Source organism: Pimephales promelas, chromosome 21, assembly GCF_988280905.1.
Source record: "Pimephales promelas chromosome 21, fPimPro1.hap1.1, whole genome shotgun sequence".
Classification (NCBI taxonomy): Eukaryota; Metazoa; Chordata; class Actinopteri; order Cypriniformes; family Leuciscidae; genus Pimephales; species Pimephales promelas.
In genome coordinates this window covers 26,666,157-26,688,506 of record NC_142789.1, presented here as the reverse complement: position 1 = coordinate 26,688,506, position 22,350 = coordinate 26,666,157, and the positions used below count along the sequence as shown (strand labels likewise).

Here is a 22,350-nt window from a genome sequence, read left to right as displayed (position 1 = left end):
CACAATAGGGAATAAAAGACTGTCACAAATTAAAACAATAGGAAATATCTTAAATTTTATTTTATATCTCTTTTTAATCTTCAATTTCATTTCATTATATCATTTTATATCTATATTTAAATTTCTTCTTTGTCTGATTCCCAGCTCTTCATGGTCGGTGCATCTTGGGATGCAGTTTAGACCGTATTGGAAGACACTTTTGTGAAAAATAAAAATTTAGTAAAGAAATGCATGCCTATTTTACTATCCGGCCAACTCATTTATTTTAAATTATTAAACCTAAAATCATTTGTTAATATCAATTCATTTGTAATGCATACATATATGCTTACAATACAATAAATGCAAACATAGACACAAATTATATTTTCCACAAAGCTAATTCCACTTATTTATGTATAAGTATTTAGATCAAAATTTTAAGATCATAAGAAAACTAATTCAGTCAAGTGTGTCCAAATGTTTGATGCGACTTAAATGTTCAACCTCACCCTTCTGAAAGCATTTGAAAGTAAAAAAAAGGGTCCTCACCTCTCCAGTTCTGCAATCTTCTTATCCTTGTCATTTTTCTCCGTCTCCACCTCTCTCAGAATCTCCAGTAACCTCTCGACCTCATTCTGGGCTTTGCCGGACTCCTCTTTGTAGTAGGACACCTCCTTCTCCAGAAGTTTGACCCGGTCCACATACTCGGGGTTCCCACGTGAGCTTTGCTGCACCTCCACCTCGTGGGCCTTCTGTATGAGGCATCGCCATAGAAACCATAGTTAAAAGCACACAGCCTCAGCCAATCAAAATCATCGAATGAAGAAACATTCCCAATTCTGAAAGCCACGAACACGAATGCAAGAGTAGAGGCGTCTTTGGGCTTCACAAAGCAGATTATCAGCCAAGCTTTAAATGCAAAAACTGCAAGGATTAAATGTACTTATTTGGCTTGTTGCAGTCGAAACTGTAGTTAAAAACTGTAGAACCGACCAAGCTGCAATTATGCATGATTTCCTTTGCAATATTTAAACGCAGCCTTGCTTAGTTTGTAAAACACTACAAGCAGTCTAAAGCACAGTTTACATCAGCATGTTTAAAATGAAGCCGCAATGGATCACATAGAGTGTTGGGTAAGTTACTCTAAAAAAAAAGTAATTAATTACATCTTCAACAGAGTAATTCGATTACTGTACTCATTACTCTCTCTAAAAAGTATTGGATTACTTATTACTAATCACTTTCTAAATCCCATATCAATTGAGTTGAACTCAAGGACAGACACAGAACTGCATTTTTGATTCTTTCAAATAAGTAAATAACAATTGCATAAATTTAGGGCTGTCAAACGATTAATCGCATCCAAAATAAAAGTTTGTGTTTACATAATATATGTGGGTGCACTGTGTATAATTATAATTAATTTATATATATAAATACACACACATGCTTGTATATATTTGCATATACTGTAGATTTATATATAATTTATATTATATACAAATATAAATATTTTACATAGAAATCATATTTTTTTTCTTAATTATACATGCATGCATGCGTGTGTATTTATATATATTCAAAATAATTATACACAGTGCACCCACTTATATTCTGCAAACACAAACTTTTATTTTAGATGCGATTAATCGCGATTAATCGTTTGACAGCCCTACATAAATTATTTTTGAACAAACCAAATTGTGTGGAAGAAGATTATATTAAAAGCATACATTTGAACATTAAATGTTGATGTTAAATCCACTATTGTTTTACATAATTGTTAGTCAATACAGTATTTAATGCAATTACTTCAGAAGTAACTCTAATTAAATTACGGAAAAAATAAGAGTAACACCTTACTTAATTAAATGGCAGTAATTAGATTAGTAATTAATTACACCCAACACTGATTAAAGAAAGCGATGACACGTACAGTATAATCCAAGCTAATGTGGTCTTAAAACCAAAAGTTATCACAAAGGCAAAGATTCAGAACATGATCACGTGACGTGATGGGAATTAAACACACAACACAGAGGAACATGCGAAGCAACATGCAAATGTGGATTTCAGCCCCATGGTTCAGTGGTAAGGTTCTTTGCAATGTGTTTATGCGTGTTCAAGTATCTGAGTATTAAGATTAGTAGTCACTGGAAGCATGAGGAAACGATACAGTTTCTGAACATGTTTCACTAAATTCTGCTGTGTCCTGTTGGTTTAGTCTCCATGTGATAAAAACACTAAATGAACATAAATTAAATTAAGACCTATACTGCCTGAGAACTATTGGAGAATATAAATATAGGCATCCATTAATACTACAACACAAATAACTGATACATAATACACATATTTGTTTCTGTATCACATTCACAGAATGAACCTTAAAGTTCATCAGATCATAACAGCAGGTTTGAATTTCAATCTGAAGTAAAACTAAGTGTGTAGTGTCCTCATGCTTTCAACATGTGCTAGTACAGATCCAGAGAGGCACTTACGGGATTGTTCATTTGACTGAACAGCTGCTCTGCTTGCTACATTGCAAAGGAGGGAATCATGGGAAATGAGGAGGAGGAGGAGTATGAAGGGACCCAGTAAAACAGCACAAGCTTTATCATTAGCTCTTCTTTCAGGTTAATGATAATGTTCTACACAGGAGAATATAAGTAACCAGAGAGCAACATAAGAACAAAAAGAAGCCAGCCGAGTCTCAAATCGGAGCGAACTGCCGACCTAGACGGCGGTTCTGACCATTATAAACATTTGGCGACACAAATATGCCATTTAGGTTCGCTAGGCTTTGAGACACAGCTGCTGTCAAACAGGAGAAATGAAAACAAAGACAGCAACATCTTATCAATACTTCAATAAAGTTCCCATGATGCCCTCTAAAATGAGTGACCATTATGCTGATGCAGAAAACACATTCAATGAAACAACTGGCTAATTCATTGAACGTAATTCCAGTGGTATAGCGATTAGTGGTTGACTGATATGGGTCTTTAAAAAGTAGATGGATAATATAATGCCAGAATAGAGACTCATTTAAAATATAACTTAGAATAAACTTTTAGGAACAAATACGTTATCATGTCAAATATTATGTTAAATTCAGGACTTTCAATAATCATATGGAATTTTTGACATTCGTGAAAACGTACTTGATTGTTATACTGATTAAATATGCACTATACTGTTCAAACGTGTGGGATCAGAAAACAAATCAAATGTTTTTGAAAGAAGTCTCTCATGCTCACCATTAGGTCAAAAATACAGAAAAATAGTAATATTGTGGAATATTATAACAATCTGAAATACATTTTTCTATTTTAATATAATTAATAATTATTCATAAATAACTACAAATAAATAATAATACATAATTAAATAAATTGTTAATAATTACTATTAAAAATAAAGTAAAATAAAATAAACATTTCTTATAATTATCAATATTGAAAACAGTTGTACTGCTTGACATTTTTATTGAAATATGATTCAGGGCAATTTAACACTGTAAAAGTCAGTTGGATCAATTTAATGCATCCGAGTTGAATAAAAAGTATTACTTTCTTTAAAAAAAAAATCTAACAGACCCCAAACTTTCAAAAGGTAGTAAAATATATATTGCTAAAATTAAACACATAATTTTTTTTCTTATTTTACATCATATTTATTCACTTCAAATATTTGGAAACAAAAATGTGCATTATCTAGACTAGAGAGTGCCGTTATGTTAAGTTGACGTTAAAGTTAAGATGTCACTTTGTAGGCCAAAACGCGGAAGTGAGTTAGCATTTTGGCACTTCCGGTTCCCTCGCCCTATAAAGTCTATGGGTTTTTTGAATGGGTTTTTGCTAAATCGCCTGAAATAAGGTCTGTGGTGAACAAAGCCTCTAAATATTATATAACCTGCTTGTGCTTTTTTAAACTTTATATAGGCTTCAAAATGTACACATTTAAGATAATCTTGATAGACAAAACGTGTAAGGGTCACAACTCTTTGTTGAACACCCTTTTGGATCGAGGAAACACATGCGCCGCTAACTTCCGAGTTGTCCTACAAAGGGACGTCATAACCTCGGCACTCTATTGACAAAGTTGTCGGTTGATTCTGAAGTCGACACAAGGGGGAACAACCCCTTATATTAAGTGCCAAAGTGGCCAGTTAACGACCGATGCTGATTGATAATCTTAAAATCGGCAAATATCGAATTGTGTCAGTAGGAAAATCATACCTTTTGTAACTGTGTCTCCAGTTTATTGCATTCCTCTTTCTTCTGCTCGATTGCGATCTCAAGAGATTTGAGTTTGGAGTCTTTCTTGAGCCCCGATGAGGCCAGCGAGGAGGCGTGTTCTTTTAAATCTATGAGACTTGACTGGAGGATGAGGAAAGACGAGACCAGAGCTGACAGTCTGACCCAAATCTCAAGGAAACACAACTCTAACGGTCACGGCATGCAAATCTCTGACGTACCTCTTTCTCCGTTAACTCCAGCTGTAGAGTGTTCACCTTCTCTTTCAGGTCTTTATTCTCTTTTTTATACGAGTCCACCTCGTCTAGTCTCTCACGGTCTTCCCTCTCTCTTTGCTCTTTCAGGCGCTCAATAATTCGCTCCTGTGACAAAAAACACATAATCGAGCATGCTAAAACTATTTACACTTCCCTGATGGGTCAAAATCACCATAAAGTGCCTTTGAGACTTCAATATCACTCAGTCAGAATCACTCAGTCATCATGAACATAATGACAGGGTGGACAAATGCTTTAAAGAAAGGAGCATTAAAGAAACTACAAGAAACCAGCCGTGTTTTGGGTACCTTCTCAGACAGAGCTTCCTCAAGCGTGGCGAGGGCAGTGTCAGTGTTGCTGGAGTCCGTCTGGAGAGACTTCACCCTGTCCTTTAGATTCCCGAGCTGTTTATCTTTATCCCTCAGCTGCTCCTGAAGGTTTTCAATCTAAGAGAGAGGAAGAAGATAAAACGGATGTGGATTTAGCACACATCTAACTGTTTATCCAGAGTTCAGAGTTCTCTTTGAAACCTCGTGAATGATCTGAACCATCTCATGTAGTGTGTTCTGGCGATCAGTTATTCACACATAAAACATCTAGTTATATAAAGCAGGAGTGGCACTTTTAGATCATTTTGTCTGGTTTTGCTGCAGCTTTGATGCATTTTTGTAGGCCAACCCATAAGTTCACATCACCCTGGTTCCCTCGGAAAAAGGTTTGATTATTGAGCTTTTTGATTATTGCAGAAAATAAGCTCTGTGACCAACATTAGTTCAGGATTTTTACACCATAATCTTCACAACTGAACACAAATTGTTTTGAAGCATAAATCAAATGTGCTATATATTGGCTATATTTGAACCACAGTCACATGACTCCAACATTACAACCATTAATCTTCAAAAACAAAAACAAAAATCATGTGCAGGGTATTACTGATATATTGTAATATAGAATAAAATGTGAAAATATCTTGAGCTTGTTTTAACCACAAATCTTATTTCAGGCATTTAAAGGAGTAGTTCACTTTAAAAAAAACAAACTTTTGCTGATAATTTACTCACCCCCATGTCATCCAAGATGACCATGTCATTCTTTCTTCAGTCGAAAAGAAATTAAGGTTTTTGATGAAAACATTCCAGCATTTTTCTCCATATAATGGACTTTAATGGGAACCAAACGGTTCAAGGTCCACAAGACAGTTTCAGTGCAAACTGCTCAAAGGGCTTTAAACGATTCCAGATGATGAATAAGGGTCTTATCAAGCGAAACGATCACTCTTTTGATAAAAAAATAACAATGTTTAAGTTTTATAAGCTCAAATGCTCGCCTTGCTCTGTTCTGTGACGCACGTTAGTGACTCTCCTGGTCGAACTGGTTCATCAAAATGAACAAATCTTTTTCCGAGTCATTCGGTTCATTTAACGAACGAAACGAACGAATTGACTCGGAAAAAGATTAGTTCATTTAGATGAACGAGACACAAACAATCGTTTCGCTTGATAAGACCCTTATTCATCGTCTAGAATCGTTTAAAGCCCTTTGAACAGTTTGCAACTGTGTTTTGGACCTTGAACCGTTTGGTTCCCATTGAAATCCATTATATGGAGAAAAATGCTGGAATGTTTTCATCAAAAATGTTAATTTCTTTTCAACTGAAGAAAGAAAGACGTGGACATCTTGGATGACATGGGGGTGAGTAAATTATCTGCAAAAGTTTTTTTTTTTAAAACTACTCCTTTTATTAAAAGCCCATTCAATAAACGCATTGACGTTGGGACGATAGGAATGTAAGGGTGATAAAATCACACACTTCACCTTTTAACAAAAGTGTTTTTAATTTGACTTATATTTTGATTGCTAACTAACAATTACTTATACAAGATCTCTGCTTGTTTGCTCTAAAATGAATGCATTAGTTGTAAAATCACTATAAAGTTGCAGAAATTATTGGAGCATTTGTCACAAAAAAACATGCGACAAGGGATCAACAAACATTGTCAAAACAACAATGAAAAATGTCAAATAACAATAAATTGCACTGACAAAGAGGACCATTCATAAGCCAGCATTCACTGACATGGATGGATGGATGGATACTTCATATTGCGGTGTGTGTTGAGTCATATAAACCGTGCTGCCATTCAGAAACCGCATCTTACAAAGATGGATAACCTGGTCTGATGTAACGGGAAAAGTACCTGGACATCTGAGCAAGTCATGTGGTCTGTTGGTTCATCTTTCACCTTTTTTTCCATTTGAACGGGTTTGTGTTAAAGGAAGCCCGAGGATAGTTGAACCCACAATGTCTATTGCTGACTGTGAAACATGGTGCTTGCTTTCTAATGGTACAGGCAAGCATCTCAAGGGAATATTTATGCCTGATGATGTTCTGAATGGTCAGATAATGGGCTAGATTTAACTTCCTTCACCCTTCCCAAGAACTGGATGCTTTTCTTTTTGATGAATGGTGCAATATCCCATTAACCACAATTATGATTCAAGAGCAAATTAAGCTGTTTTAAGTGCAAAAGGAACTACTGAGTGTTTCTTTGTGTTGATACTGTATGTAAGCGATGCAGGTTGTTGGTGATGTGACTTAAAATATCCGATAAAAAGAAAACCAGCACAGAGAGCAAGAGATCAGAAGTTAAATATGGTTTGAAGCCTTTGTTGACACCGGAGAGGTTTCCTGTGTGGCTGAATAACATGAAAAAGGTTGAAGAACCCAGCAAAGCATGCTGTGAGATGGTAGATGAAAAAGGAGTTGAAAGAAGATACAGTGGAGAAATGTGCCAATGCTCTGTCTCTCTGTTCCTTGGAGATTGTTAAATGCATTCGAGGATTGCCTTATCTGTGAAGAGTGCAAGCAATTGTGCTTCCATTTTCAGTCAAAATTCAGTTCTCTGGGTATTAGAAAAGAGCTTTAAGTGCATTTCTAATGCTGACTATAACTATAATGAAAAATAAATCCTTTTTCACATCTAACATTCTCAGAAGGATCTCTCAAAGTTATTCTCTCAAATGTTCGTTTTAAAGTTTTAAATACCAATCTTTTGAGTGTCCATCAGTGGTAAACTTTGTACATAGTTATGACAATGTAATGTTATGACAAAATATAAGCAAACGTCCTTTGACTTACTACAGAATCTGAGGCGTCACACCATCAAGCAAAACAAAAAAAATGGCCAATTGGCATTGGCATTACTTCAACAAACATCTCGATATCCCTTGGTCTATAATAATTTTCTAAAAGCATTAAAGGAGTAGTTCACTTTTAAAAAAAACTTTTGCTGATAATTTACTCACCCCCATGTCATCCAAGATGTCCACGTCTTTCTTTCTTCAGTCGAAAAGAAATTTAGGTTTTTGATGAAGACATTCTAGGATTTTTCTCCATATAATGGACTTCAATGGGAACCAAACGGTTTCAAAAGACAGTTTCAGTGCAAACTGTTCAAAGAGCTTTAAACGATTACAGGCAATGAATAAGGGTCTTATCAAGCGCAACGATCGCTCATTAAAAAAAAAAAAAGTTTTATAAGCTCAAATGCTCACCTTACTCTGTTCTGTGTGACTCTCCTGTTCAAACTCGTTCATCAAAATGAACAAATCTTTTTCCGAGTCAATTTGTTCGTTTCGTTCGTTGACTGAACCAAATGACTCGAAAAAATATCCGTTTATTTTGATGAACGAGTTCAAACAGGAGAGTCGCTAACGTGCATCACAGAACAGAGCAAGGCGAGCATTTGTGCTTATAAAACTTAAACTTTGTTGCGTTTTTTTTTTTTTAGATGAGTGATCGTTTTACTTGATAATACCCTTATTCATCGTCTCAAATCGTTTAAAGCCCTTTGAGCAGTTTGTAGTTTGTACTAAAACTGTCTTTTGGACCTTGAACCGTTTGGTTCCCAAATTGAAATTGAAGTTCATTATATGGAGAAAAATCCTGGAATGTTTTCATCAAAAACCTTAATTTCTGTTCGACTGAAGAAAGAAAGACATGGACATCTTGGATGACACGGGGGTGAGTAAATTATCAGCAAAAGTTTTTTTTTTTTTAAAGTGAACTACTCCTTTAAAACAATGATAGCGCATTCTTCATGCGTTTTTTTTTTCTGAAATGTTTTAGTTGGAGGTTCGTCTAACATTTTATAAATGTTATAACTGTTTAGTCAACATTCAAAAGTAACGTTTCCATAATGTTTTGAAAATTATAAAACTGAATGTTTCCTTAAATGTTATAAACCAAGAATTCTTTTTTAAACATTTAAAAAACTAGACAATAAGAACATTAGCAAAACATTCCTAAAACATAATTGTTAGCAGGTCTCAGTACAAACCGTTTTCAACAAATCTGACCAAAACCACTAAATAGGCAATATAAAATGCTATATAAATCTGTTACATCTACAGTAAAAGAGACTCTACATATTTTCAACAATACTCTCCCTTAGGAACTAGGTACTGCTTGGCAACATCGACCCCAAACATTACTTAAATGGCCATGAAAACAGTCTGACCTTTAATTCCTGAGTGATTTACCTTCTTCTGCAGGACGTTGATCTTGCGTTCTTTGACTTCCAGCATGTCTTTAATGTCTCTGATCTCCCCAGCAAGTGTTCCCTTCTCCTCAGTCAAGTCCTGCAATTGCTTCGTCTTCTTATTAAGGAACGATTCCTTCTCCTCCAGACGCAATCGGAGAGCGTCCACCTAACCGGCGTCAGAGTTCATGCAAAGCTGATGAGATATGCCTTCAAGTGCCAATATGGCAACAAGTCAAGTATTGTTAACAAGTGAGAACATAATGTTGTTAAAATGAAATAAGACAAGATAAAAAAAAAAAAACTATTTAAAGTAATGCACAAACAATGTGAGTTTGTGAAGCAGGCAAATCATTTTTGTAACCTCTGTTTGTAGGATGGCAGCACGTTGCTCTTTGGCAGTGAGGGACTCTTTGAGCACTTCAATATGCTGTTTGCAGTCTGAATTCTGATTATTCAGAGTTTCCAGTTTCGTTTGCAGACCCAAAAGCTCGGATTCTTTTTTCGAGAGCTCCTGCTTGAGCTGGTCAATCTAAAAGAGATCGAGAAAGAAAAGAAGGCACGGAGAAAGATCATTTTCCGTTATTTGTGACACAGGGAAATGATTTAGCACATAAAATGTTACAAAACGTCTAGACAAATTATTTTTAATGAGTCGTGTCATAAAACATGTTAATCTTTTTTAATAGAAAAGCTGAAATGAGTAGGGGAGTTTTCTTATCTATTCTGTACCCTCCTCACATAAAAGATGGATTTCAGAACGCAATCCCCATTTAATATACATCAGCCATATCAATTATTGATGAAATGAGTTCTATAAATATCACAACAAAACCCCCAGCTGATTCACGAGCATGTTCGCTACAGCAAAGACATCACCAGTGGTAATACCAAAAACACTCCTCTTCTAGCCAATGACAGATAGCTTTTCTGTCAAGATGCAAGCCAAATTGTAAAATTGGGCGGTGTAAATCAAACAAACCAATCAGAATATCCTTACATCATTGCATTAAAGGCACGATTCACACTGCACCGACAGACGGAAGTGTTTTGACAAGAAACACTGTCAGGACAGTCGTGAGATCCTATTTGAATACTGCTGCTTCTAACATTACTCAGCAAACCTTTCATTACAATTCCACCAGACGTCTGCCACTTCCCTTGACACTTGAAACCCATCACTACAATGAGTGAAAAATACACATTTCTTTATTTAAAAAAAAAAAAAAAACCTAAAAGATGTTAGTAGAATTTTGGCTAACAACAGTATAATAATTAAAAATATTTTTAACGTTAACCGATATTATAAATTTGAGCATATTCACAAAGATATTTTAAAATCTTTACTGTTTTATCTGCTTTTAAAGTGAACATAAAACAGTGTTCGCAATCCATCTGTAACGTTCAGGCAAGGACGAAGTGTGAATCCAATAACAAGCATTATTAAGGATAAAAGGTAATAGACAGCTAACAGCAAACACACATTAAGGACTGAACACAGGCGCTGTGTCCGAAATCTCCACTCAAACCACTACTCCCTACCCCCTACATAGTAGAGCACTATATAGTGAGCTCACCAACATAATAGAAACACCACTTTCGGACAATACGCGATCGTCTCTTGGCGCCATTGATTACATCATCTGTCAGCTGGTGCCGAGCCGGCTCTGGTCTAAATAGATTTTTTTTAAATAAATAATACATTACATTATATTGAGCTTATTTCTCCAAAATTTAAAAACTAAAAGTCATCTCATGCCGTTTCTGTTATAATGCGCTACACACACGATTATAACGTATTTTTACGATCAGCGCAATGCATGATGGTATGTAGGGCTTGGGTTAGTGACCATCGGTTGTACACAACTTTTCAAAATGCATTCTGGGATACATTGAGTGGACTATATAGGGTATAATAATATACATTCGGACAGCACTACAAAATGGCGAGCTCACTATATAGTGAGTAGTGGGTGATTTCGGACACAGCAAGTGATAAAATCCAGAGGATCAGATGAGACACAGCTGGGCGAATTAACTAAGAACACAGGTGGTAAACATGAACACAAACGAGGAGCGGGAAAACTGGAACAGGACTGAACCAAATTCACAATAATGGGGGGAACACAAGACAGCGAAGAACAAGACATGAACCCACACCATCTCACTTAAAGGGATACTCCACTTTTTTTGAAAACTCCCCCAGAGGTAAACTGTTGGGTTTTACCTTTTCGAATCCATTCAGCCGATTTTCTGATATTTAGAAGAATATCAGTAACCAGATAGTATCTGGTCTCATTGACTTCCATAGTATATTTTTTTCCTACTATGGAAGTCAATGAGACCAGAAACGGTCTGGTTACGGACATTCTACAAAATATCAGAAAATCAGCTCACTACATTCAAAAACGGTAAAACTCAACTGTTTAACTCTGAGGGAGTCATAAAATGAGCTTATTTCCCCCAAAAAAGTGGAGTATCCCTTTAAGTAATATGAAACTAATAAAGACAAAAATCTATGGCGGGACTTTTATCCGGTGAGAATCGATTGGATCGCGTCCGTCTGTATGATGAGCGATTGGAGGGGAGGGGTTGTTGATAATAGGACAGTGGTTTCGGTGACAAAGTAAGTTTTCACATATCGCAAGATTACAAAGACAAAACTTTCTTAACAAAAAAAAATCTTGAAAAGCAGGTGCCAAATTATACATCTTCAGGCTGCATCTTAATACAATCTACATCTTAATAACTAAAGGAATAGTTCACCCACTCCAAAAAAAATAAAATCAGAAAATCTAAATTGCAGTGTGCTTCTCATGCAAACCGCATGGCTTTCAGAAGATTGCGTGTGTAATGATGCTATGTTAATGAGTTGTGATCAGTATACTTTTCTGTCTTACTTTTGTGTTCAACAAACTAAATAACAACATATGGGTTTACAACAACAAGAGAGTAAATTATGACAGAATTTTCATTTTTGACTTTATCAGACAGTTACCTACATAAACCATGGCTGTTTATAGTTTAAAGCTCCCTAAAGAAGTTGTTTACCTTGGACTTCATGAACTTGGTGTGGTTTTTGTACACCTCCATCTGTTTGATCTCCTCTTCTCGATCCTCCGTGTTCAGCAATCCATTCGCCTTCAACATCTGGATCTCATCCTCCAGGTCCCGAATGTTGCGTTCCAAGGATGCGATTTTGGTGTCCTGGATAAACAATTTAGTGGAAAAATTAGCGCCGTTGTGCTCCATCATCTTAAGCTAGTATGACAACTTTGGTGCGATTGTACGGATCGAAGCATGCCAAACCCAGTTCCCAACAGACAGGCGGGATCACAACACGAGGAAGACAGGGATATGCCAAACTCTAACGTCTTGCAGCATCGCCAGTGAGTTAGCTGCAGTACTGCTGCAAAGCCCAAGCAGAATCGCTCTTTCTCATGCTAATGGATCAGCATGTAATCACCATTTGGTAGTACTGAGCGCACATCCAGCCCGGGCGGAGAGACGCTCTGGGAAGGAGAGAGGCGTGCGTGTGCCTCTGTTGACTGTGAGAGCGAGCGTTGCAGCGTTGCAGCTCCTTCGGCTTTTTAAATAAATAATACGTCTTTGGCATTAGCTGTGGTCCATCTCCCATTCAGACGTGAGAGAACGTTTGCCGTTCCTTCTCACAAGCTCTCTCCGGTAACCCGCCCTTCCTTCTCTCTCTCACTTACCACTCACTCTCTTGTCTTTTTATTTTCACAGACATCATAGGCACCATTTTCACACGAGGCCTTTGAAAACCAATATCCCATTTCCCATATACTGTACACACCGAGTCGATTCCCTAGATAAATCACGGCTAGGCTTCTCGTCAATGTTTTTTAATGCATAGCCTATTTAAATGTGCAATCGTTTTATTTGTTTTAAGCATATGGACGTAATGCGATACCTTGTGGCTCTATGAAAGATAATATCCATCTTCAGAGCATAAGCAAATAGATCACATTGTTCTCTTTTCGGTCATCCTCTCCCACGCCTGCATTCATGCTCTCTGTGTTGTAAACAACTCCACCTGTTCCCATGGCACCAGAATCAGCATCCCGGCTCAGCCAATAGGGCGAGAGAACACTACCGGTGATGCTAAAGGTTAAAAGAGCAATGGAAACCAGTACAGGTGGAGCAGCTTTTGCAGTTTTTGGGTGAGGGAAGATACATAAATCGAATTAGCGAAGTTGCACTTTGAATTGGAGTATATCATCAATGCTTACATTTCACATGGATGCAGGGGTGAACCCTGGGTAATATTTAGCTCCAATCAGAGTGGACCTGAGGGGTGTGTGTGCGTGCCTTGCATGAGGTCATGCTTTATTTTTAGAGCGGTGTGTAATGCTTCTGTTGGCAGGAGTTGAAACCCACTTACTGTTTCATTCAGCCATTAACCAGCATGCTGCAGTGGATCTGCTATCAGACATTTCTCTCGTCTTTCTGCTTTATTCTGCTTGCTTTTTCAGTCTATTGTTCTTCCAGAGCAGTCAGAACATGTCATAATGAACTTCAAATAATGACAAGTCTTATATACTCACCAAGGATGCATTTATTTTATCAAAAATATATTAAAACAGTATTATTGTAAAAAATATTATTATTATAAAAATATATATAGAATAATATAAAATAAGGGCTGTAAAGCGATTAATTGCATTCAAAATAAAAGTTTGTGTTTACATAATATATGTGTGTGTGGTGTGTAGAATTTGTATATAAATACACACACATGCATGCATATATTTAAGAAAAATGTGTTCTCAGTATATCAAATATTTATAATTATATGAAGAGTTCAGATGCAAAAGCCTCTAAATGCCATTTGAAATTTTCTTCTTGAATGATGATTTTTTGTCAAACTTGTATATTTAAGTTCAGTGATTTCACTTAAATAACAATTAATAGGTAATCTTCATTGCCATTTAAGTGAAATCACTGAACTTAAATATACAAGCTTGATAAAAATCATCATTAAAGAAGAAAATTTCAAATGGCATTTAGAGGCTTTTGCATCTGAACTCTTCATATATAATATTAATTATGTCTAAATATATATAAAGTATATACATGCAAATACTTCTTAAATATATGCATGCATGTATGTGTATTTATATATACAAAATAATTTTACACACTTACACACACATATATTACGTAAACACAAACTTTTATTTTGAATGCAATTAATCACGATTAATCATTTCACAGCCCTAATATATATATATATATATATATATATATATATAGATTTTTTTTTTTATGTCATTTATAAAGTAGGGCTGCTTAATATACTAAATAGTGATTCATAATTTTCCAGGACCAGCATTTAATCTTTCATAACACTAGAAATGTCTTTCCTGTCACTTGTGATCAATTTAACACCCTTTCTTATGCACCCTTGATGATTAAAAGTCTTTAAAAAATCTTTGTGTATGAAAAAAGCAGTGTATGAAAGCATTGGCAGATCTTTACCTTCATCTCTATGATAGTCTGAAGAGCTTTAGTTTTTCCAGGGTCTGGGTGATGCTGGTTTCTGCGATGAAGCTCCTGAGAAAAAACCTGAACATTAAATTAAATATAATTGCAAACACAAAAAAACACAAAAATAGAAATACCTCAGCTATCACCCTTTATAAAAATATGGTGTGAGGTTAAAATTCATTATTTACTGTAGTAGTAGCCCTAACTCTGACCCAACCCAATGTCACTGTCAATCCAGGAACATCTGATGATCACATTGTGCATTCTGATCTTATTCACTTTTTCACATTTGTATACTTTCATCTTTTTAACACTTTTCAGTCACGTGACTGGCGCAGAGACCTGGAGGGCAAAGCATCCATAGACCTGAATCAAAGGTCTCTCTTTTCCATCTCAAAAAAAGAACAAAATATGTGTAGAAAATGCACGTTTTAGGCACGCGTGATCCATAAACAGCATCTGCTGTGGTATTTTAATCACTAAAAACACCGGGGACATACTATGCATCATCAATAAGGTGGATAATGAATTTGGTCGCTTAATATCAATGTCTTACTATATTAGTATGCACACGCGGCATTACCATTGGGCCTGGGCCCACCCATTTTAGGTCCCGCCCATTTTGACCCAGGTGAGTGATTATCATTCTAGCAGTTCATCCAATAAGAAGCCCGGAGAAAGCTTTGAGTGAAAGCTTCTCAGCCAATCAGCGACTTCTACCCCAAGTCTGGACTGTTAAGATATCCATATAAGGCTAGATATCTTGTCCGTGCTGCTGGCCAATGGAGGTCGACGTCAACGCCTGGCGGCCATCTTGTCACAGGCAGCTCGCTCACTCGTTACATTGTTTTAATGGTGCATGTACTTTTTAAATAACAGCAACTTGCTCAATTTTCTACCGATATTCAAACGGTCTGGTTTGTTATAAGCATCAGAGATGTAGTTATGATACTGCATACTTATGAATATGAGTACATATGAATAATAAGTGTGTAAATAAATAATCATCCAGAATTATAGCCACGTTGATGTTTGTAAGAAACCAAACCGTTTGTAAATCCATCAAGATTTCAACGAGATAAGAGTATTTGTGTTCGTGCTGATCACCCACCTAACATCAGCCTGCCTGTGACAAGATGGCCGCCGGTGATGATGATAAAGACTCCGCCGTGAGACATCTAGCCTTTATATGGATATCTAAGACTGCTCACAGGCTGCATCGTCACCAGCAAGTGATCCAATGAAATGAATGACAAGCTTTTCAAGCTTCTTTTTAATTTAATTTTACTGGCACAACTAGTGTTAGTATGTAGTACAAACATGATTAAAATGACTGGTGGACTGGTGTTTTGCCCTCCAGGTGAGCATTTCTATAAAGGTCATGTGAAAACTATAAATTCTCTTTGAGCACATAGTGAATGATGAGCATTATCTGTGTGCTGGCATGGATCTGCTCACGTTTTTCTCTCGGGTCCAGATGACTCAGTGACCATATGCTGTAACTGTCTAAGTTGCATCTGACTATCTCTCTGCTTATTACCATGGCAAACCACTTAACCTCAGATTGTTCCATGGAGACTGTCTCTATAGAAAAATAGTCTCTGCTTAGAAAATGACTTGAAACGGTTACATCCACTTTCAAAAGTTTGAGTAGAACCTGATACCTCTCTCAGATGGATGTTTTCCTTCTCTTTCTGGTCTAAGATCACCTCTAGGTGTCCCAGCTGAGCTTCTGCTTCTGCTATACGCCTGGCTCGCTCTTGTTCCTCCTCATCCGATGCCCTTCCCGAGGCTGAGGGAAGCCCTTTACTCTGCAACATCTCCAAAAGCTTCTTTATGGACTCGTCTCGGGCTCCCAGCGTCTGCTTCTGCGTCTCGATCCTCAGCTCCATCTCTTCCAGGGTCTTCCTCAGGAGGAAGAGCTCTTTGGCCTGACGGTCGTGTTCGGCTTGGAGTCGACGGAAGTTCTCTTCGGTCAGCTCGATGGTGGTGAAGTGATCGCCCCCGCTGCCCCGTGAGCCGCTCTCCTGCTGGAGAAGATGGTTGAGGTCGCGTTGAGTCCTCAGCTCGTCCTGCAAGGCCTGAATGGTCAACTGGAGGTGCTGGAGAAGAAAACAAAAGCAGGAATGAACTCGACATGCTTTGGGATGTTTGGGATTTAGAGAGTAATCAGAGGGTATCCTCAACCAGACCCAAGTTTTGAGATCGAAAACATCAGGTTAGATTTTGAAATAAAGGTTATAAAGACCTCACTGTGAGCCAGAAATCTCCACTTCAGTAACACTAACATACACCAAACTTTACAGTTTTATTCTTTTCAATAGTATGGTTCTAACAAATGGGTTTTTTTCATATATAATTTTCCTGATTTTAAACATTTTAAGAGAGAAAACTGTTGCCTTATTTCAATTACGCATAAAGTTTATTAATGGGTTTCCTCACTTTTTTTTAAGTTAAATCAACTGATCACTTTTTAAAGTGTAAAATAAGACCTTTGGACCAATGAGATTTCTCTATGGGCGGGGCTTGAACTGATTGCCTATACCATTGTACCATCAGTGGTTTGTGTTTACAGATTACTTAACTGCTTAATTTTTAAATTCATAATGACTTTGTCCTTTTTTTTATTCCCAATCATGAATGCAGTAAAATGCTGATTACTGAATTTAAAATGCCAAATTTATCAATATCTATATATACAGTAGCCTATATGTCTTAGTAAAGAAATCCAAATGAATGATATAGCAGGAAAACCACAGTGTGGTCTATTCTAGGAGAGGGAAACAAGAAAAGATTAGGTTTCTCCTGAGAGAACACTAATTAATAACTTGTTAAACAAGGTTAATGACAAATGACTGTGCTAGAAATAGTCACAAGATAATGGGGTTTTCTAGTCTATGTGGCACATGTGGTGCCTTTGGCAGAATGAGAGAGTATACGGGTCCAGAACTGGATCAGATAACCCACAATCGCTTCCAGAAATTTAGATCAACACACACCCTTGCACTATCACAAACAGAACACATAATTCCATCAGAAGAACCGGTCCAATCGAGAGTTACAGGCTTTTGGTCAGGATTTTAGGGAAAAAAAACAGCTATTTAAGGCCTGAGTTAGCTTATCTTGGAGGAACATGGAGGAGCAGATAAGGGGAAACATTCCTTTTTGAGGTTGTCCTTATATAAATCTGATCCATTTAAAGATAATTAAAATAGCAATTGTGGTCTCAGATCAGTAGCTAGTAGGGATGCACTGATATCATTTTTGTCGTTGCTCTTGTTATGCTGAAAGTATGCTTGCCAATGTAATCTATAATGTTTTGCCTTTTTAATTTTTTCTTATGTTACTTACTATTTTTTTTTAATACATGTACATAATTTTTTCACATAAAAAAATACCATAGAAAATGGTCTTCAAAATTTGGCAACAAAATAAAATAAAATAAAAAATGAATAAAATAATATAAGGGCTTGTTAAATAATAAAATTACTATAAAATATACAAAATTTATATTTAAAAAAAATTTAAAAATGTTATAATTTACATTTTAAATATAAAATAATAAATTTAATTTGAAAAATTAAATAAAATAGGTAATTACGACAATTTATCTCCCAATCCTGACTTTTTTTCTCACGATTGTCTAAAAGTCAGAATTGTGAGCTATAAAGTCAAAACTGCAAGAGAAAAAAAAGTCAAGAATTGTGAATTATAATCCAACAATTGTGAGTTATAAAGTTAGAATTGTGAGACCCAAAAAAAAATTCACAATTACCTTTTTTTAATTCTGTGGTGGAAACAAGCTTCCATACCAGCCTAATCAGACCAAAGCAATAATTAATAATCCAAATATGGTTTATACTGATTGTCACCATTATTGTGCATCCCTAGTAGATAAGAACAACAACACTCAAAGAAACCTGTGAGATCTGAATCCAGGGATCAGGTTCAGGGTACAGTCTGGTTTTGATTAAAGATCAGGGACAGGATCAGGTCCCATGTTCTGCGCACGCTAGCGGTGGCGAACATGACAACAAACCTTTGTCCTCCTGGCGTCCATCAGGTGCTGCATGATTGTGGAGTGCAACAGAACAGAAAAAAATGAAACACAGCAGAGTGAGTGCAAAAGGAGATGGACTAAGCAATGATACAAGAAAGAAAAAAACTCATAACATTATTCAAAGGATTCAATTACAAAGAATAATGAGGCATTTTATATTCAGGACACATACAAACACATTGTAAATGGAAACATAACAGAATGGAAAATACAATTAAAGACCATATAGGAAGTCATAAAGTTAATATGAATGATCATTCTGGAAAGAGATTAGATATTAATGGGATAAATGCAGTATGATTTATCTATTTGAGTTATGGCAGTGTAATGCCTGCTTTTGACCAGCAGAGGAAAGGGAAGAGCTGTTTCTGAGACGCACGAGTGAACTGTGAGCTGGCTTGTGCCAGCATGTCTTAGTTCCAGATCAACGGGCACTCAGTCTTACGTAAGAAATGCCGTTTTGGGCTAGTACACTTCTGCCATTATACATTCTCCTCATATAGAGACAGACACACACTATAAACACATAGAGGACGCATGCAAAATGCATGCAAACTACTACACAAAAAAACACATATTTGAGACTCAACAGCCACAATGATGATGCATAATATCCAAGTCACATTTGAACCTCAATTCAAAATGTAAATAATGAGAATATATATATGTACATATACAGACACACATTCAAACATATGGCATATAGTTTTTGATTTTTTCCTTCATTGGTCTCAAAGGATTTAAAAATATGTATTAAGCAATCAACATAATGTATAATATATATATATATATATATATATATATATAGAGAGAGAGAGAGAGAGAGAGAGAGAGAGAGAAAATACCAAATTCTAAAATAATTTCAAATTTTTTTTGTGCATAAATGACCTATTTTAAATACACATTCATCTTTCCAGAGGTGAAGTATCCCTTTAATGCTGATGGTGAGGAATTACAGTTGCAACATCTCATAATGTGCCTCAGATTGAGTAGAGTATCATGAGAAACGTCCTGCTCGAGGTTTGGGTTGAATGACTAGTTCTTCCAGTGTTTCATCATCGGACTCGCGCTCGGATTGATATGGTAAAATTGGCATAATTGTTCATTAAATGTGTTTAGTTTAAGGTGTGGGAAGCCTCAGAACAAGCAGAGCTGATGTTGTTATGGCAACGGGCGTTTTTGTTTTCATGGTAGACCAATCACTACAGACTGAGCTGTCTGGCCAATCAGAGCATAGTAGCTCGCGGAAAGGACGGATTTGATCTGACGAGTCGTTTGATAATCAATAAAAATATGGTGATGTGCAAATGAATATTATGAGAAAATAAAACCGTTTTTTGACCTTTGATGCATGTAAACCTGTTGGAGACTCCAAAACAACATTAGGAAACTTTAAAATAGCATAACGTAGCCCGACTGTATATATATATATATATATATATTTATATTTATATTTATATACATACAGTCGGGCTACGTTATGCTATTTTAAAGTTTCCTAATGTTGTTTTGGAGTCTCCAACAGGTTTACATGCATCAAATTTATATATATATATATATATATATATATATTTATATACTATATATATATAAATATTCTTATTCTCTATTCTCTAAATTTCTTATTCCTTTTTTTTAATTCAAGGGTGAGCTATGACATGTTTTAGCCAGGTTTTGTGAGATGAAATTCACTCATCCTTAAAATGTAACTACCAATATAAATGACTGATTGGGCTTTTTGACTCTCTGATAGTCTGCGCTCGTTCCCTCTTAAAGAATCCAATGCAGCTGTAAGGAGTCTTTTGTGTTTACCGCAGGCACATTAGCAAATTAATTCAGACTCCTTAAACAGACACACACACGTTCACGCACGACTGCAAACGCACACACAATCAAACATGCTCTCGATTTATCACAGATAAACGTTGCGGATACAGCTTAGATATGCATGACACACGCAAAGACAGAGGGGATAGCGTTTGGCTAATTTAATTAGTCTACTGAACAAACTCGCTATTTCTGTTGTTTCACTCTTCCCAGATTGTGTTTCCTTCAAATCAGGACGTTTATTGAGGACACGAGGGCCTTCTGTCTACCCGTCTCCTTCCCAATTCCTTATCCTCCCCTCCTCCTCTTTCCGTCTCCAATCAATAATCTGTCTTGGCTGGCAAAGAATTTGAGGAAACGGTCCAATTATTCCATTTGCATAATTACAACAGTTTGCTAAGGACCACAATCCCATGAGTTGCAAAATGCTGGCCAGAATAAACTCCGTTAGATATATGGTCCCATGCATTTAAAGGGACCATGTTCACCTTTGGAAATGTAAAAGACTTTTCATTTTTGGGTGAACTGCCCCTTTAAGAGCATGAGGTTTGAGTAGAGATAGCTGAGTCATTCAGAAGTGTTCAACTTTCATGTTGTGTGTGTGTGAGCAGCTCTCAGATGCACTGAAGCATAAGCAGGCATGAATATGTATCCCATACGGCAGCGAGTGATAAAGGGAGAGAATATTCCACAGCATCCCGAGGCAGCCCACATCACTTCCTGTCTTTCTCATTACTCATTACCCCCCCACTATCATCACATATTGTATCTCTATGCTCTGTGTTTAAAACGAGAGGAAAATGTTTTAAACGTGTCGCAGATTATGTGAGACTGAAGACTGGAGTAATGATGCTGAAAATCACAGGAATTAATTACATTTAAAAATATATTTAAATAAAATAAAAAAAAAACACATACATTTTCCAAAATTAAAAAAAAAAAAAAAACTTACTGGCCCCAGACTTTTGAAAAATAGTGTAAATAAAAAATATAATAAACACATGTTTCATGTTTTATGGGGACTTTCCCCATAAAACTGTATATTCTAGACATCCCCTATACAGTCCTAACCCCTAAACCTACAGCCCGTTCTCATCCCAAGGCGTCATGTACGAAGCTTTTGCCAAAGCGTAGACATCCAACGCACATGGCACCCTTTAGCGTCAATATGAGACGCAGATATACACACATATATATATATGTATATATATACGTATATATATATTTGGGCCAGAAGGCGCCTCCTAGTGGTCTAACCCTAAACCTACCCCAAACCTAAACCTACCAGAACCGAAGAGTGTTGTTAAAAGGGTGCCATGTGCGTTGGAGTAGTACACTGTAAAAAATATTGTTGGTTTAACTTAAAAAATGAAGTAACCTGGCTACCTTATAATTTTAAGTTCATTGAACTGGAAAAATTGAGTTAATACAATGAGGGAGATTGATTTAATCATCAGAAACACAAAATAATAAGTTATCTGAACTAAATAAATTATTTAAGTTGATTTGACAACAGAAAAAATGTTGTGATATTGTTGGTTTAACTTAAAAAATGGCTGCCTTAAAATTTTAAGTTCATTGAAATGGGAAAAATTGAGTGAATACAATGAAGGGCATTGATTTAATCATTAAAAACTCAAAATATTATGTTATCTGAACCACATAAATAATTTAAGTTGATTTGACAAAAGAAAAAATGTTGTGATTGCAAATCATGAAGGTATGTTACAGTGCATATGATGCGTTGAAACCTACCCATCACAGAACACATTCTGCATTTTTACACTTTAATATTCACTTTATATGATGTATAAGAGATTTTCAAAAAATGTCCCCACAAGGACAAGGATTTCGGATATTGCCATCTCTGTGGGGTATAACGATAATGTAGGGTTTACCAGAATTACATA

General features: G+C 36.2%; 1 protein-coding gene across 1 annotated transcript in view; it reads right to left on the bottom strand.

Annotated features, from left to right (window-relative positions):
- The window catches only part of LOC120480639 (ELKS/RAB6-interacting/CAST family member 2), a 54,238-nt gene that overhangs the window by 11,687 nt on the left and 20,201 nt on the right, over positions 1–22,350 (bottom strand). Inside the window, 11 exon segments of the mRNA XM_089125305.1 lie at positions 532–734; positions 2,484–2,519; positions 4,224–4,364; positions 4,463–4,603; positions 4,807–4,944; positions 9,044–9,211; positions 9,407–9,574; positions 12,094–12,249; positions 14,545–14,619; positions 16,218–16,655; positions 18,593–18,619. Coding sequence (XP_088981431.1) covers positions 532–734; positions 2,484–2,519; positions 4,224–4,364; positions 4,463–4,603; positions 4,807–4,944; positions 9,044–9,211; positions 9,407–9,574; positions 12,094–12,249; positions 14,545–14,619; positions 16,218–16,655; positions 18,593–18,619 — 1,691 coding nt within the window.